At 41.8% G+C, this 18,709-nt stretch overlaps 1 protein-coding gene across 1 annotated transcript in view; it reads left to right on the top strand.

The window, feature by feature from the left end:
* Positions 1-18,709, top strand: part of LOC147105645 (uncharacterized) — a 211,557-nt gene that overhangs the window by 102,902 nt on the left and 89,946 nt on the right. Inside the window, exons 51-60 of the mRNA XM_086010936.1 lie at positions 135-194; positions 1,640-1,699; positions 3,204-3,263; positions 4,709-4,768; positions 6,270-6,329; positions 7,775-7,834; positions 9,339-9,398; positions 10,844-10,903; positions 12,397-12,456; positions 13,902-13,961. Of these exons, the coding sequence (XP_085867062.1) occupies positions 135-194; positions 1,640-1,699; positions 3,204-3,263; positions 4,709-4,768; positions 6,270-6,329; positions 7,775-7,834; positions 9,339-9,398; positions 10,844-10,903; positions 12,397-12,456; positions 13,902-13,961 (600 nt within the window). The remainder of the gene's footprint in view (positions 1-134; positions 195-1,639; positions 1,700-3,203; positions 3,264-4,708; positions 4,769-6,269; positions 6,330-7,774; positions 7,835-9,338; positions 9,399-10,843; positions 10,904-12,396; positions 12,457-13,901; positions 13,962-18,709) is intronic.

Below are 18,709 nucleotides of genomic sequence, written 5' to 3'. Positions count from 1 at the left end.
AGAAGTGAATAGATTTAATTTTTGTAATTTTGTGCTCGGCTATGTGCAGCAGGAAAGTAAGTTTTTAAACCTGATACAGACTCAGAGCCTCAGCGTGCAGTGTAACAGGTTGAAATGTTTTTCCTGCTCTATAGAAATTACATCACCAGAAGTGACACCGATTACCACTACGTCTACCACCAGCTACATACCTGGTAAGTGATACCTTGCACCAAGTCTGTCTCCTCAAGGGAATTGTTTCTAACTCCATGTGGTCTGTCATTGAGTAGGTAACAAAACACGGCTTTCATTTTTACATCTCAAATTTTCCTTTCTAATTGTTTGCTTTGGAAATGTTTGTATCTCTGGTCATTATAGTGTGATGCAAATCAGGAATTTGACACCAATTGACGTATTATTTTGCAATGTGCATTAACATCCACGCCCTTATTCCTGTTCTGTGTCCCCGGCAAGGGAAGTTCCAAGCGAGAAGGGTGTATTATAATATATATTCTTATTAAATAACACGTTTTCATTTATTTGTCACACAATGTCCAACACTGAGGTTGTAAAACAATAACAAGGAATGATAGAAAGTCATGTAGCCGACCCAACTCACCCATTCATACAGGTTCAGCAGCAAAACTCTATCGCACTATTCCTCACCGTTCCGGGCCCAAGTACAGGGCTCACCAGTTCTTGTTTCAATGTCTGGTAGAAAATCGAGTCAGCCGGCCTCTGGGCAGTCGGTTCTTTTTTAGAATTACTTTCCCTCCGCCACTGCCACCCTTGGAAGCAGATGAAAATCACCCCTTGATCTTTCAAATGATGAATGTAAACCTAGCATGATAAAACACTTTGATGGTAGATCAGTCATAGAGTCAAATGTTGTGCTGGCTTGGTGTACTTTACATCATTGTGGTGAAATTGTGTAACTAGAATGTGATAAAGTATTGCACAAGTCAGTTTGGAAAAGTCAGCAAACTTAGAATAGCTGTTATGTGTTCACCAAGTTCCGGGCTAGCATAGGGCTCTTCTGCATTATAAGCCAATATTCTGCCCACACACATATCAAGAATCTGACCGATGCAGATGTCGGCATGGCCAGCAGGTTAATTTATATTTCCACTGAATAGAAACAGCAGCAGGGCATGTGTCTGAATGTTGTGGTGAAGGTCCCTGCCATAATATTTAAATAACAGGACCTCCCACTGACCTACATACTCTGGTCAGGTCAGCTGTGGAGGGCCCTGGGAGGTGTGACCCTGGTATAATCGCCAGGATTGCTGCCCGAGGATTTTCAGAGCCACCATCTGGGAACTCGGGTCAATATGGATCTGTCCATTGTAAGCAGTTTCCACTGGACATTGAAACTCATATTTCGAAGAACTCCATTAACAGCACGATCAAATCTATCTGACAATTCCAGCCACTCTTATACTTGTGGAAAAGATGTTCTTACTGTAAATGCCATTAACTAGTTGTATTCTGTCAGCTCAAATAATTTTATTGAATAGATTTAGATAGAAGTGAATAGATTTAATTTTCGCAACTTTTGTGCTCGGCTATGTGCAGCAGGAAAGTAAGTTTTTAAACCTGATACAGACTCAGAGCCTCAGCGTGCAGTGTAACAAGTTGAAATGTTTTTCCTGCTCTATAGAAATTACGTCACCAGAAGTGACACCGATTATCACTACGTCTACCACCAGCTACATGCCTGGTAAGTGACAGCAGTTTTATACCTTGCACCAAGTCTGTCTCCACAAGTGGATTGTTTCTAACTCCATGTGGTCTGTCATTGAGTAGGTAACAAAACACGGCTTTCATTTTTACATCTCAAATTTTCCTTTCTAATTGCTTGCTTTGGAAATGTTTGTATCTCTGGTCATTATGTTGTAACCTATAGGGGCGCTTTTAGGAAATTGTGCTCCTGACATAATGTTTAGCGGAGTGTGATGCAAATGAGGAATTTGAGGCCAATTGATGGATTATTTTGCGATGTGCATTAACTTCCACGCTTCTATTCCTATGATGTGCCCCCGCTGTGCGATCCTCCAAGCAAGAAGGATGTATTAAAATATATATTATTAAATAACATGTTTTCAGTTATCAAAATGATTTGTCACACAATATTTAAACTGAGTATGTAAAACCATATCGAGGAATGAGAGAAAGTCATATAGCCGATCCATCTCTCTCCATGCTACAGGTTCAGCTGCAAAACCCTGTCGGACTATTCCTCACCGTTCTGAGACTAGGTACAGGGTTCGGCAGTTTTTGTTTCAATGCCCGCTAGAAAATTGAGTCGGGCGGCCTCTGGGTAGTAGATTTTTTTGTACAATTTCATCTCCCCTCACAGGCAGCTAAAAATCACCTCCTTAATCTTTCAAATGATGAATGAACTACGAGTATGATAAAACAACCTGGTGCTCGACCAGTCATGCAGTCAAAGGTTGTGCTGGCTTGATATTCTTTTCACCAAAATAGTGAAATTTTATAAACATAATGTGATAAAGCATTGCACAAGTCAGTTTGGAAAAGCCATCAAACTTAGAATAGCTGTTATGTGTTCACCTCCTTCCGGGCTAGCATCGGGCTCTTCTGTATTATAAGCCAATATTCTGTCCACACACATATCAAGAAAGTGGCCAGAGGTGGGCATGGCCAGCAATTTCATATCTCTTTCCACTGAATAGAAACAGCAGCAGGGCATGTGTCTGAATATTGTGGTGAAGGTCCCTGCCATAATATTTAAATGACAGGACCTCCCACTGACCTACATATTCTGGTCAGGTCAGCTGTGGAGGGCCTTGGGAGGTGTGACCCTGGTATAATCGCCAAGACTGCTGCTCGAGTATTTTCAGAGCCACTGTTGATCTGGGAACTCGGGTCAATATGGATCTGTCCATTGTAAGCAGTTTCCACTGGACATTGAAAACTAAAATTCCAGGAACTCCATTAATAGCACGATCAAATCTATCTGACAATTCCAGCCACTCTTATACTTGATGAAATTATGTCCTGAATGTACGGGCCATTATATGGTTGTATTCTCTTTCTGCTAAAATAATTTTATTGAGAGACTAAGATAGAAGTGAATAGATTTAATTTTTGTAATTTTGTGCTCGGCTATGTGCAGCAGGAAAGTAAGTTTTTAAACCTGATACAGACTCAGAGCCTCAGCGTGCAGTGTAACAGGTTGAAATGTTTTTCCTGCTCTATAGAAATTACATCACCAGAAGTGACACCGATTACCACTACGTCTACCACCAGCTACATACCTGGTAAGTGATACCTTGCACCAAGTCTGTCTCCTCAAGGGAATTGTTTCTAACTCCATGTGGTCTGTCATTGAGTAGGTAACAAAACACGGCTTTCATTTTTACATCTCAAATTTTCCTTTCTAATTGTTTGCTTTGGAAATGTTTGTATCTCTGGTCATTATAGTGTGATGCAAATCAGGAATTTGACACCAATTGACGTATTATTTTGCAATGTGCATTAACATCCACGCCCTTATTCCTGTTCTGTGTCCCCGGCAAGGGAAGTTCCAAGCGAGAAGGGTGTATTATAATATATATTCTTATTAAATAACACGTTTTCATTTATTTGTCACACAATGTCCAACACTGAGGTTGTAAAACAATAACAAGGAATGATAGAAAGTCATGTAGCCGACCCAACTCACCCCATCATACAGGTTCAGCAGCAAAACTCTATCGCACTATTCCTCACCGTTCCGGGCCCAAGTACAGGGCTCACCAGTTCTTGTTTCAATGTCTGGTAGAAAATCGAGTCAGCCGGCCTCTGGGCAGTCGGTTCTTTTTTAGAATTACTTTCCCTCCGCCACTGCCACCCTTGGAAGCAGATGAAAATCACCCCTTGATCTTTCAAATGATGAATGTAAACCTAGCATGATAAAACACTTTGATGGTAGATCAGTCATAGAGTCAAATGTTGTGCTGGCTTGGTGTACTTTACATCATTGTGGTGAAATTGTGTAACTAGAATGTGATAAAGTATTGCACAAGTCAGTTTGGAAAAGTCAGCAAACTTAGAATAGCTGTTATGTGTTCACCAAGTTCCGGGCTAGCATAGGGCTCTTCTGCATTATAAGCCAATATTCTGCCCACACACATATCAAGAATCTGACCGATGCAGATGTCGGCATGGCCAGCAGGTTAATTTATATTTCCACTGAATAGAAACAGCAGCAGGGCATGTGTCTGAATGTTGTGGTGAAGGTCCCTGCCATAATATTTAAATAACAGGACCTCCCACTGACCTACATACTCTGGTCAGGTCAGCTGTGGAGGGCCCTGGGAGGTGTGACCCTGGTATAATCGCCAGGATTGCTGCCCGAGGATTTTCAGAGCCACCATCTGGGAACTCGGGTCAATATGGATCTGTCCATTGTAAGCAGTTTCCACTGGACATTGAAACTCATATTTCGAAGAACTCCATTAACAGCACGATCAAATCTATCTGACAATTCCAGCCACTCTTATACTTGTGGAAAAGATGTTCTTACTGTAAATGCCATTAACTAGTTGTATTCTGTCAGCTCAAATAATTTTATTGAATAGATTTAGATAGAAGTGAATAGATTTAATTTTCGCAACTTTTGTGCTCGGCTATGTGCAGCAGGAAAGTAAGTTTTTAAACCTGATACAGACTCAGAGCCTCAGCGTGCAGTGTAACAAGTTGAAATGTTTTTCCTGCTCTATAGAAATTACGTCACCAGAAGTGACACCGATTATCACTACGTCTACCACCAGCTACATGCCTGGTAAGTGACAGCAGTTTTATACCTTGCACCAAGTCTGTCTCCACAAGTGGATTGTTTCTAACTCCATGTGGTCTGTCATTGAGTAGGCAACAAAACACGGCTTTCATTTTTACATCTCAAATTTTCCTTTCTAATTGCTTGCTTTGGAAATGTTTGTATCTCTGGTCATTATGTTGTAACCTATAGGGGCGCTTTTAGGAAATTGTGCTCCTGACATAATGTTTAGCGGAGTGTGATGCAAATGAGGAATTTGAGGCCAATTGATGGATTATTTTGCGATGTGCATTAACTTCCACGCTTCTATTCCTATGATGTGCCCCCGCTGTGCGATCCTCCAAGCGAGAAGGATGTATTAAAATATATATTAAATAACATGTTTTCAGTTATCAAAATTATTTGTCACACAATATTTAAACTGAGTATGTAAAACCATATCAAGGAATGAGAGAAAGTCATATAGCCGATCCATCTCTCTCCATGCTACAGGTTCAGCTGCAAAACCCTGTCGGACTATTCCTCACCGTTCTGAGACTAGGTACAGGGTTTGGCAGTTTTTGTTTCAATGCCCGCTAGAAAATTGAGTCGGGCGGCCTCTGGGTAGTAGATTTTTTTGTACAATTTCATCTCCCCTCACAGGCAGCTAAAAATCACCTCCTTAATCTTTCAAATGATGAATGAACTACGAGTATGATAAAACAACCTGGTGCTCGACCAGTCATGCAGTCAAAGGTTGTGCTGGCTTGATATTCTTTTCACCAAAATAGTGAAATTTTATAAACATAATGTGATAAAGCATTGCACAAGTCAGTTTGGAAAAGCCATCAAACTTAGAATAGCTGTTATGTGTTCACCTCCTTCCGGGCTAGCATCGGGCTCTTCTGTATTATAAGCCAATATTCTGTCCACACACATATCAAGAAAGTGGCCAGAGGTGGGCATGGCCAGCAATTTCATATCTCTTTCCATTGAATAGAAACAGCAGCAGGGCATGTGTCTGAATATTGTGGTGAAGGTCCCTGCCATAATATTTAAATGACAGGACCTCCCACTGACCTACATATTCTGGTCAGGTCAGCTGTGGAGGGCCTTGGGAGGTGTGACCCTGGTATAATCGCCAAGACTGCTGCTCGAGTATTTTCAGAGCCACTGTTGATCTGGGAACTCGGGTCAATATGGATCTGTCCATTGTAAGCAGTTTCCACTGGACATTGAAAACTAAAATTCCAGGAACTCCATTAATAGCACGATCAAATCTATCTGACAATTCCAGCCACTCTTATACTTGATGAAATTATGTCCTGAATGTACGGGCCATTATATGGTTGTATTCTCTTTCTGCTAAAATAATTTTATTGAGAGACTAAGATAGAAGTGAATAGATTTAATTTTTGTAATTTTGTGCTCGGCTATGTGCAGCAGGAAAGTAAGTTTTTAAACCTGATACAGACTCAGAGCCTCAGCGTGCAGTGTAACAGGTTGAAATGTTTTTCCTGCTCTATAGAAATTACATCACCAGAAGTGACACCGATTACCACTACGTCTACCACCAGCTACATACCTGGTAAGTGATACCTTGCACCAAGTCTGTCTCCTCAAGGGAATTGTTTCTAACTCCATGTGGTCTGTCATTGAGTAGGTAACAAAACACGGCTTTCATTTTTACATCTTAAATTTTCCTTTCTAATTGTTTGCTTTGGAAATGTTTGTATCTCTGGTCATTATAGTGTGATGCAAATCAGGAATTTGACACCAATTGACGTATTATTTTGCAATGTGCATTAACATCCACGCCCTTATTCCTGTTCTGTGTCCCCGGCAAGGGAAGTTCCAAGCGAGAAGGGTGTATTATAATATATATTCTTATTAAATAACACGTTTTCATTTATTTGTCACACAATGTCCAACACTGAGGTTGTAAAACAATAACAAGGAATGATAGAAAGTCATGTAGCCGACCCAACTCACCCATTCATACAGGTTCAGCAGCAAAACTCTATCGCACTATTCCTCACCGTTCCGGGCCCAAGTACAGGGCTCACCAGTTCTTGTTTCAATGTCTGGTAGAAAATCGAGTCAGCCGGCCTCTGGGCAGTCGGTTCTTTTTTAGAATTACTTTCCCTCCGCCACTGCCACCCTTGGAAGCAGATGAAAATCACCCCTTGATCTTTCAAATGATGAATGTAAACCTAGCATGATAAAACACTTTGATGGTAGATCAGTCATAGAGTCAAATGTTGTGCTGGCTTGGTGTACTTTACATCATTGTGGTGAAATTGTGTAACTAGAATGTGATAAAGTATTGCACAAGTCAGTTTGGAAAAGTCAGCAAACTTAGAATAGCTGTTATGTGTTCACCAAGTTCCGGGCTAGCATAGGGCTCTTCTGCATTATAAGCCAATATTCTGCCCACACACATATCAAGAATCTGACCGATGCAGATGTCGGCATGGCCAGCAGGTTAATTTATATTTCCACTGAATAGAAACAGCAGCAGGGCATGTGTCTGAATGTTGTGGTGAAGGTCCCTGCCATAATATTTAAATAACAGGACCTCCCACTGACCTACATACTCTGGTCAGGTCAGCTGTGGAGGGCCCTGGGAGGTGTGACCCTGGTATAATCGCCAGGATTGCTGCCCGAGGATTTTCAGAGCCACCATCTGGGAACTCGGGTCAATATGGATCTGTCCATTGTAAGCAGTTTCCACTGGACATTGAAACTCATATTTCGAAGAACTCCATTAACAGCACGATCAAATCTATCTGACAATTCCAGCCACTCTTATACTTGTGGAAAAGATGTTCTTACTGTAAATGCCATTAACTAGTTGTATTCTGTCAGCTCAAATAATTTTATTGAATAGATTTAGATAGAAGTGAATAGATTTAATTTTCGCAACTTTTGTGCTCGGCTATGTGCAGCAGGAAAGTAAGTTTTTAAACCTGATACAGACTCAGAGCCTCAGCGTGCAGTGTAACAAGTTGAAATGTTTTTCCTGCTCTATAGAAATTACGTCACCAGAAGTGACACCGATTATCACTACGTCTACCACCAGCTACATGCCTGGTAAGTGACAGCAGTTTTATACCTTGCACCAAGTCTGTCTCCACAAGTGGATTGTTTCTAACTCCATGTGGTCTGTCATTGAGTAGGTAACAAAACACGGCTTTCATTTTTACATCTCAAATTTTCCTTTCTAATTGCTTGCTTTGGAAATGTTTGTATCTCTGGTCATTATGTTGTAACCTATAGGGGCGCTTTTAGGAAATTGTGCTCCTGACATAATGTTTAGCGGAGTGTGATGCAAATGAGGAATTTGAGGCCAATTGATGGATTATTTTGCGATGTGCATTAACTTCCACGCTTCTATTCCTATGATGTGCCCCCGCTGTGCGATCCTCCAAGCGAGAAGGATGTATTAAAATATATATTATTAAATAACATGTTTTCAGTTATCAAAATTATTTGTCACACAATATTTAAACTGAGTATGTAAAACCATATCAAGGAATGAGAGAAAGTCATATAGCTGATCCATCTCTCTCCATGCTACAGGTTCAGCTGCAAAACCCTGTCGGACTATTCCTCACCGTTCTGAGACTAGGTACAGGGTTCGGCAGTTTTTGTTTCAATGCCCGCTAGAAAATTGAGTCGGGCGGCCTCTGGGTAGTAGATTTTTTTGTACAATTTCATCTCCCCTCACAGGCAGCTAAAAATCACCTCCTTAATCTTTCAAATGATGAATGAACTACGAGTATGATAAAACAACCTGGTGCTCGACCAGTCATGCAGTCAAAGGTTGTGCTGGCTTGATATTCTTTTCACCAAAATAGTGAAATTTTATAAACATAATGTGATAAAGCATTGCACAAGTCAGTTTGGAAAAGCCATCAAACTTAGAATAGCTGTTATGTGTTCACCTCCTTCCGGGCTAGCATCGGGCTCTTCTGTATTATAAGCCAATATTCTGTCCACACACATATCAAGAAAGTGGCCAGAGGTGGGCATGGCCAGCAATTTCATATCTCTTTCCACTGAATAGAAACAGCAGCAGGGCATGTGTCTGAATATTGTGGTGAAGGTCCCTGCCATAATATTTAAATGACAGGACCTCCCACTGACCTACATATTCTGGTCAGGTCAGCTGTGGAGGGCCTTGGGAGGTGTGACCCTGGTATAATCGCCAAGACTGCTGCTCGAGTATTTTCAGAGCCACTGTTGATCTGGGAACTCGGGTCAATATGGATCTGTCCATTGTAAGCAGTTTCCACTGGACATTGAAAACTAAAATTCCAGGAACTCCATTAATAGCACGATCAAATCTATCTGACAATTCCAGCCACTCTTATACTTGATGAAATTATGTCCTGAATGTACGGGCCATTATATGGTTGTATTCTCTTTCTGCTAAAATAATTTTATTGAGAGACTAAGATAGAAGTGAATAGATTTAATTTTTGTAATTTTGTGCTCGGCTATGTGCAGCAGGAAAGTAAGTTTTTAAACCTGATACAGACTCAGAGCCTCAGCGTGCAGTGTAACAGGTTGAAATGTTTTTCCTGCTCTATAGAAATTACATCACCAGAAGTGACACCGATTACCACTACGTCTACCACCAGCTACATACCTGGTAAGTGATACCTTGCACCAAGTCTGTCTCCTCAAGGGAATTGTTTCTAACTCCATGTGGTCTGTCATTGAGTAGGTAACAAAACACGGCTTTCATTTTTACATCTCAAATTTTCCTTTCTAATTGTTTGCTTTGGAAATGTTTGTATCTCTGGTCATTATAGTGTGATGCAAATCAGGAATTTGACACCAATTGACGTATTATTTTGCAATGTGCATTAACATCCACGCCCTTATTCCTGTTCTGTGTCCCCGGCAAGGGAAGTTCCAAGCGAGAAGGGTGTATTATAATATATATTCTTATTAAATAACACGTTTTCATTTATTTGTCACACAATGTCCAACACTGAGGTTGTAAAACAATAACAAGGAATGATAGAAAGTCATGTAGCCGACCCAACTCACCCCATCATACAGGTTCAGCAGCAAAACTCTATCGCACTATTCCTCACCGTTCCGGGCCCAAGTACAGGGCTCACCAGTTCTTGTTTCAATGTCTGGTAGAAAATCGAGTCAGCCGGCCTCTGGGCAGTCGGTTCTTTTTTAGAATTACTTTCCCTCCGCCACTGCCACCCTTGGAAGCAGATGAAAATCACCCCTTGATCTTTCAAATGATGAATGTAAACCTAGCATGATAAAACACTTTGATGGTAGATCAGTCATAGAGTCAAATGTTGTGCTGGCTTGGTGTACTTTACATCATTGTGGTGAAATTGTGTAACTAGAATGTGATAAAGTATTGCACAAGTCAGTTTGGAAAAGTCAGCAAACTTAGAATAGCTGTTATGTGTTCACCAAGTTCCGGGCTAGCATAGGGCTCTTCTGCATTATAAGCCAATATTCTGCCCACACACATATCAAGAATCTGACCGATGCAGATGTCGGCATGGCCAGCAGGTTAATTTATATTTCCACTGAATAGAAACAGCAGCAGGGCATGTGTCTGAATGTTGTGGTGAAGGTCCCTGCCATAATATTTAAATAACAGGACCTCCCACTGACCTACATACTCTGGTCAGGTCAGCTGTGGAGGGCCCTGGGAGGTGTGACCCTGGTATAATCGCCAGGATTGCTGCCCGAGGATTTTCAGAGCCACCATCTGGGAACTCGGGTCAATATGGATCTGTCCATTGTAAGCAGTTTCCACTGGACATTGAAACTCATATTTCGAAGAACTCCATTAACAGCACGATCAAATCTATCTGACAATTCCAGCCACTCTTATACTTGTGGAAAAGATGTTCTTACTGTAAATGCCATTAACTAGTTGTATTCTGTCAGCTCAAATAATTTTATTGAATAGATTTAGATAGAAGTGAATAGATTTAATTTTCGCAACTTTTGTGCTCGGCTATGTGCAGCAGGAAAGTAAGTTTTTAAACCTGATACAGACTCAGAGCCTCAGCGTGCAGTGTAACAAGTTGAAATGTTTTTCCTGCTCTATAGAAATTACGTCACCAGAAGTGACACCGATTATCACTACGTCTACCACCAGCTACATACCTGGTAAGTGACAGCAGTTTTATACCTTGCACCAAGTCTGTCTCCACAAGTGGATTGTTTCTAACTCCATGTGGTCTGTCATTGAGTAGGTAACAAAACACGGCTTTCATTTTTACATCTCAAATTTTCCTTTCTAATTGCTTGCTTTGGAAATGTTTGTATCTCTGGTCATTATGTTGTAACCTATAGGGGCGCATTTAGGAAATTGTGCTCCTGACATAATGTTTAGCGGAGTGTGATGCAAATGAGGAATTTGAGGCCAATTGATGGATTATTTTGCGATGTGCATTAACTTCCACGCTTCTATTCCTATGATGTGCCCCCGCTGTGCGATCCTCCAAGCGAGAAGGATGTATTAAAATATATATTATTAAATAACATGTTTTCAGTTATCAAAATGATTTGTCACACAATATTTAAACTGAGTATGTAAAACCATATCAAGGAATGAGAGAAAGTCATATAGCCGATCCATCTCTCTCCATGCTACAGGTTCAGCTGCAAAACCCTGTCGAACTATTCCTCACCGTTCTGAGACTAGGTACAGGTTTCGGCAGTTTTTGTTTCAATGCCCGCTAGAAAATTGAGTCGGGCGGCCTCTGGGTAGTAGATTTTTTTGTACAATTTCATCTCCCCTCACAGGCAGCTAAAAATCACCTCCTTAATCTTTCAAATGATGAATGAACTACGAGTATGATAAAACAACCTGGTGCTCGACCAGTCATGCAGTCAAAGGTTGTGCTGGCTTGATATTCTTTTCACCAAAATAGTGAAATTTTATAAACATAATGTGATAAAGCATTGCACAAGTCAGTTTGGAAAAGCCATCAAACTTAGAATAGCTGTTATGTGTTCACCTCCTTCCGGGCTAGCATCGGGCTCTTCTGTATTATAAGCCAATATTCTGTCCACACACATATCAAGAAAGTGGCCAGAGGTGGGCATGGCCAGCAATTTCATATCTCTTTCCACTGAATAGAAACAGCAGCAGGGCATGTGTCTGAATATTGTGGTGAAGGTCCCTGCCATAATATTTAAATGACAGGACCTCCCACTGACCTACATATTCTGGTCAGGTCAGCTGTGGAGGTGTGACCCTGGTATAATCGCCAAGACTGCTGCTCGAGTATTTTCAGAGCCACTGTTGATCTGGGAACTCGGGTCAATATGGATCTGTCCATTGTAACCAGTTTCCACTGGACATTGAAAACTAAAATTCCAGGAACTCCATTAATAGCACGATCAAATCTATCTGACAATTCCAGCCACTCTTATACTTGATGAAATTATGTCCTGAATGTACGGGCCATTATATGGTTGTATTCTCTTTCTGCTAAAATAATTTTATTGAGAGACTAAGATAGAAGTGAATAGATTTAATTTTTGTAATTTTGTGCTCGGCTATGTGCAGCAGGAAAGTAAGTTTTTAAACCTGATACAGACTCAGAGCCTCAGCGTGCAGTGTAACAGGTTGAAATGTTTTTCCTGCTCTATAGAAATTACATCACCAGAAGTGACACCGATTACCACTACGTCTACCACCAGCTACATACCTGGTAAGTGATACCTTGCACCAAGTCTGTCTCCTCAAGGGAATTGTTTCTAACTCCATGTGGTCTGTCATTGAGTAGGTAACAAAACACGGCTTTCATTTTTACATCTCAAATTTTCCTTTCTAATTGTTTGCTTTGGAAATGTTTGTATCTCTGGTCATTATAGTGTGATGCAAATCAGGAATTTGACACCAATTGACGTATTATTTTGCAATGTGCATTAACATCCACGCCCTTATTCCTGTTCTGTGTCCCCGGCAAGGGAAGTTCCAAGCGAGAAGGGTGTATTATAATATATATTCTTATTAAATAACACGTTTTCATTTATTTGTCACACAATGTCCAACACTGAGGTTGTAAAACAATAACAAGGAATGATAGAAAGTCATGTAGCCGACCCAACTCACCCATTCATACAGGTTCAGCAGCAAAACTCTATCGCACTATTCCTCACCGTTCCGGGCCCAAGTACAGGGCTCACCAGTTCTTGTTTCAATGTCTGGTAGAAAATCGAGTCAGCCGGCCTCTGGGCAGTCGGTTCTTTTTTAGAATTACTTTCCCTCCGCCACTGCCACCCTTGGAAGCAGATGAAAATCACCCCTTGATCTTTCAAATGATGAATGTAAACCTAGCATGATAAAACACTTTGATGGTAGATCAGTCATAGAGTCAAATGTTGTGCTGGCTTGGTGTACTTTACATCATTGTGGTGAAATTGTGTAACTAGAATGTGATAAAGTATTGCACAAGTCAGTTTGGAAAAGTCAGCAAACTTAGAATAGCTGTTATGTGTTCACCAAGTTCCGGGTTAGCATAGGGCTCTTCTGCATTATAAGCCAATATTCTGCCCACACACATATCAAGAATCTGACCGATGCAGATGTCGGCATGGCCAGCAGGTTAATTTATATTTCCACTGAATAGAAACAGCAGCAGGGCATGTGTCTGAATGTTGTGGTGAAGGTCCCTGCCATAATATTTAAATAACAGGACCTCCCACTGACCTACATACTCTGGTCAGGTCAGCTGTGGAGGGCCCTGGGAGGTGTGACCCTGGTATAATCGCCAGGATTGCTGCCCGAGGATTTTCAGAGCCACCAGCTGGGAACTCGGGTCAATATGGATCTGTCCATTGTAAGCAGTTTCCACTGGACATTGAAACTCATATTTCGAAGAACTCCATTAACAGCACGATCAAATCTATCTGACAATTCCAGCCACTCTTATACTTGTGGAAAAGATGTTCTTACTGTAAATGCCATTAACTAGTTGTATTCTGTCAGCTCAAATAATTTTATTGAATAGATTTAGATAGAAGTGAATAGATTTAATTTTCGCAACTTTTGTGCTCGGCTATGTGCAGCAGGAAAGTAAGTTTTTAAACCTGATACAGACTCAGAGCCTCAGCGTGCAGTGTAACAAGTTGAAATGTTTTTCCTGCTCTATAGAAATTACGTCACCAGAAGTGACACCGATTATCACTACGTCTACCACCAGCTACATGCCTGGTAAGTGACAGCAGTTTTATACCTTGCACCAAGTCTGTCTCCACAAGTGGATTGTTTCTAACTCCATGTGGTCTGTCATTGAGTAGGTAACAAAACACGGCTTTCATTTTTACATCTCAAATTTTCCTTTCTAATTGCTTGCTTTGGAAATGTTTGTATCTCTGGTCATTATGTTGTAACCTATAGGGGCGCTTTTAGGAAATTGTGCTCCTGACATAATGTTTAGCGGAGTGTGATGCAAATGAGGAATTTGAGGCCAATTGATGGATTATTTTGCGATGTGCATTAACTTCCACGCTTCTATTCCTATGATGTGCCCCCGCTGTGCGATCCTCCAAGCGAGAAGGATGTATTGAAATATATATTATTAAATAACATGTTTTCAGTTATCAAAATTATTTGTCACACAATATTTAAACTGAGTATGTAAAACCATATCAAGGAATGAGAGAAAGTCATATAGCCGATCCATCTCTCTCCATGCTACAGGTTCAGCTGCAAAACCCTGTCGGACTATTCCTCACCGTTCTGAGACTAGGTACAGGGTTTGGCAGTTTTTGTTTCAATGCCCGCTAGAAAATTGAGTCGGGCGGCCTCTGGGTAGTAGATTTTTTTGTACAATTTCATCTCCCCTCACAGGCAGCTAAAAATCACCTCCTTAATCTTTCAAATGATGAATGAACTACGAGTATGATAAAACAACCTGGTGCTCGACCAGTCATGCAGTCAAAGGTTGTGCTGGCTTGATATTCTTTTCACCAAAATAGTGAAATTTTATAAACATAATGTGATAAAGCATTGCACAAGTCCCTTGAGCTGCAGATGGACTCACTTTGGAGCATCCACGATTCTGAGAGGGGTGTGGATAGCACATTTAGTGAGTTGGTCACACCGCAGGTTAAGGCCAGCGTAGACAGTACATGGGTGACCAAAAGGCAGAGCAAGGGCAGGAAGGTAGTGCAGAAATCCCCTGGGGTTGTCTCCCTTAGCAACAGGTTCACCGCCTTAGGTACTGTTGTCGGGGGGGGTGACACATCGGGGGAAGGCACCAGCAGCCAGGCTCATGGCACCATGACTGGCTCTGTTGCAAAGAAGGGAGGGAAAAAGAGTGGCAGGGCTATAGTAATAGGGGATTCGATTGTAAGGGGAATAGATAGGGGTTTCTGTGGTCGCGACCGAGACTCCAGGATGGTATGTTGCCTCCCTGGTGCAAGGGTCAAGGATGTCTCGGCGCGGGTGCAGAACATTCTGGAGGGGGAGGGGGAACAGCCAGTTGTCGTGATACATGTTGGTACCAACGACGTAGCTAAAAAAAGGGAAGAGGTCCTACAAGTAGAATTTAGGGAGTTAGGAGCCAAGCTAAAAAGTAGGACCTCGAAGGTAGTAATCTCTGGATTACTACCAGTGCCACGTGCTAGTAAGAGTACAGAGAACAGGATAGTTAGGCTAAATACGTGGCTTGAGCAGTGGTGTAAGAGGGAGGGTTTTAAATTTTTGAGGCATTGGAACCAGTTTTGTGGTAGGTGTGACCTATACAAAAGGGACGGTCTACACCTGTGCAGAGATGGAACTGATGTTCTCGGGGTAATTTTTGATAAAGCAGTTCGGGAGCATTTAAACTAGTATGGCAGGGGGCTAGAAACCTATGTAGTGAAATAGAGGAAAGTGAAAGGCAGACAGAAATAAATGGTAAAAGGGTGAGGAACAAAAAACAAAGGGCCAAACTAATTCATAAAAAATGTGAGCATAAAAAAAGCCTGAGGGTTTTATACCTTAATGCGAGAAGCATCAGGAACAAGGTAGATGAATTAGCTGTGGAAATAGAGGTTAATAATTATGATCTAATTGGGATTACGGAAACATGGTTGCAGGGTGAGCAGGGCTGGGAGCTTAACATACAGGGGTATTCAGTATTTAGGAAGGATCGACAAAAAAGAAAGGGAGGAGGGGTAGCATTGCTAGTAAAAAAGGGGATAAATGCAATTGAAAGGAAGGATATTAACTCAGTTAATACAGAATCTATATGGGTGGAGCTAAGAAATAGCGAGGGGCGAAAAACATTAATAGGAGTGGTATATAGGCCTCCAAATAGTAAAATAGAGGTTAGGGAGGGCATCACGAGGGAAATTAGAGAAGCGTGCAATAAGAGCACAGCTGTCATCATAGGTGACTTTAACTTACATATAGATTGGACTAGCCTAATCAGTAAAAATAATGAGGAGGAGGAATTCCTTGAGTGTTTAAGGGATGGTTATCTGGATCAATATGTCGAGGAACCAACTCGGGAACAGGCTATATTGGACTGGGTACTGTGCAATGAGAAGGGACTAATCAGTAATCTTGTTGTACGGGGACCCTTGGGTCAGAGCGATCATAACATGATCGATTTCTCACTCGAAATGGAGAGCGAAGAAATTGACTCAGAGACTAAGGTCCTGAATTTAAACAAGGGGAATTATGATGCCATGAGACGGGAACTGAGTAGGTCTGATTGGACAACGTTCCTGGGAGGACTGGAGGTAGATAAACAATGGCAAACATTTAAAGATAGAATGACAAAATTGCAAAAATTGTTTATACCAATCTGGCATAAAAGGAAATCTAAAAAGGTGACTCAACCGTGGATAACAGGGGAAATTAGAGACAGCATAAAATCCAAAGATAGGGCGTATAAAATAGCCAAAAAAAGCGCCAGAGCGGAAGATTGGGAACAGTTTAAGATAGAGCAAAGGAGGGCAAAGGGCATAATCAAGAGGGGCAAAATAGCTTACGAAAACAAGCTGGCGGAAAATATAAAAACTAACTCCAAAAGCTTTTATAAGTATATCAAAAGGAAAAGACTGGTGAAAACCAAAGTTGGTCCATTGCAGTCAGATACGGGGGAATATATAATGGGAAATAAGGAAATGGCAGATCAACTAAATGCATACTTTGGGTCAGTCTTTACGAAGGAAGACACAAAAAACCTCCCTGGGATATCGGGAAAAATAGGGACATTGGCAAAGGAGGAACTGACGCAAATCAATATCTCTAAGGATATGGTGTTAAGGAAGCTAAAGGGATTGAAGGTGGACAAATCCCCAGGGCCTGATAACATGCATCCTAGGGTACTGAAGGAGGTGGCCCTAGAGATAGCGGATGCACTAAGGATGATTTTTCAGAATTCATTAGACTCGGGAACAGTGCCCATGGATTGGAGGGTAGCTAACGTTACCCCACTATTCAAAAAGGGGGGTAGGGAAAAAGCAGGTAATTACAGACCTGTAAGCCTTACATCAGTTGTGGGCAAAATGCTGGAGTCCATCATTAAGGATGAAATAGCGGAGCACTTAGCAAATGGGGACAGGATAGGACAGAGTCAACATGGATTTACAAAGGGTAAATCGTGCTTGACTAATCTATTGGAATTTTTTGAGGGAGTAACTGGTAGAATAGATGGGGGAGAGCCAGTAGATGTGGTGTACCTGGACTTCCAAAAGGCCTTCGATAAGGTCCCACATAAAAGATTAGCATGGAAAATTGAGGCTCATGGGATAAAGGGGAAAGTATTGGCGTGGATAGGGAACTGGCTGTCAGATAGAAAACAGAGAGTTGGAATAAACGGCTCATTTTCTGAATGGCAGGCAGTAACAAGTGGGGTACCACAGGGATCTGTCCTGGGCCCCCAGCTGTTCACAATTTACATTAATGACCTGGATCAGGGAGTCGGATGCAGCATTTCCAAATTTGCAGACGACACTAAACTAGGAGGGGGGGTGGGCTCAGAGGAAGAGACCAGGAAGCTCCAGAGCGATTTGGACAGACTGGGCGATTGGGCGGATAAATGGCAGATGCACTATAATGTGGACAAGTGCGAAGTTATCCACCTTGGGTGCAGGAACGGGAGGGCAAATTATTATTTAAATGGCAATAGATTGGGAGAGGGGGAAGTACAGAGAGACCTGGGTGTTCTTGTACACCAGTCACTGAAGGCGAGCATGCAGGTGCAACAGGCGGTCAAGAAGGCAAACGGTATGCTGGCCTTCATAGCAAAAGGGTTAGAATACAGGAACAGGGATACCTTGCTGCAGCTGTACAGGGCACTGGTGAGACCACACCTCGAGTACTGTGTACAGTTTTGGTCGCCTCATCTGAGGAAGGATGTTCTTGCCATGGAGGGGGTGCAGCGGCGATTCACCAGGCTGATACCAGGAATGGCGGGAATGACCTATGAGGAGAGACTATGTAGTTTAGGGATGTACACACTGGAGTTTAGAAGATTGAGAGGGGACCTCATAGAAGTGTATAAAATTCTGACAGGTCTAGACAGACTGGATGCAGAAGGAATGTTTCCCTTGGCGGGTGAGAACAGAACTAGAGGACATAATTTAAGGATAAGGGCTAAACCATTTAGGACAGAGATGAGGGGGAATTTCTTCACTCAGAGAGTGGTGAACCTGTGGAACTCATTGCCACAGAGGGCAGTGTACGCCAGCTCATTAAATATATTTAAGAGGGAATTAGATATATTTCTACGGGCAAAAGGGGTTAAGGGTTACGGAGAGAAGGCGGGGACGGGATACTGAATTAAAGGATCAGCCATGATCTCATTGAATGGCGGAGCAGGCACGAAGGGCCGAATGGCCTACTCCTGCTCCTATCTTCTATGTATCTATGTATCTATGTAAGTCAGTTTGGAAAAGCCATCAAACTTAGAATAGCTGTTATGTGTTCACCTCCTTCCGGGCTAGCATCGGGCTCTTCTGTAT

The sequence above is a fragment of the Somniosus microcephalus genome, chromosome 17, assembly GCF_052327205.1.
Source record: "Somniosus microcephalus isolate GS21.2 chromosome 17, FLI_Smic_1.0, whole genome shotgun sequence".
Taxonomy (NCBI): Eukaryota; Metazoa; Chordata; class Chondrichthyes; order Squaliformes; family Somniosidae; genus Somniosus; species Somniosus microcephalus.
This window is presented reverse-complemented; position numbering and strand designations above follow the sequence as displayed.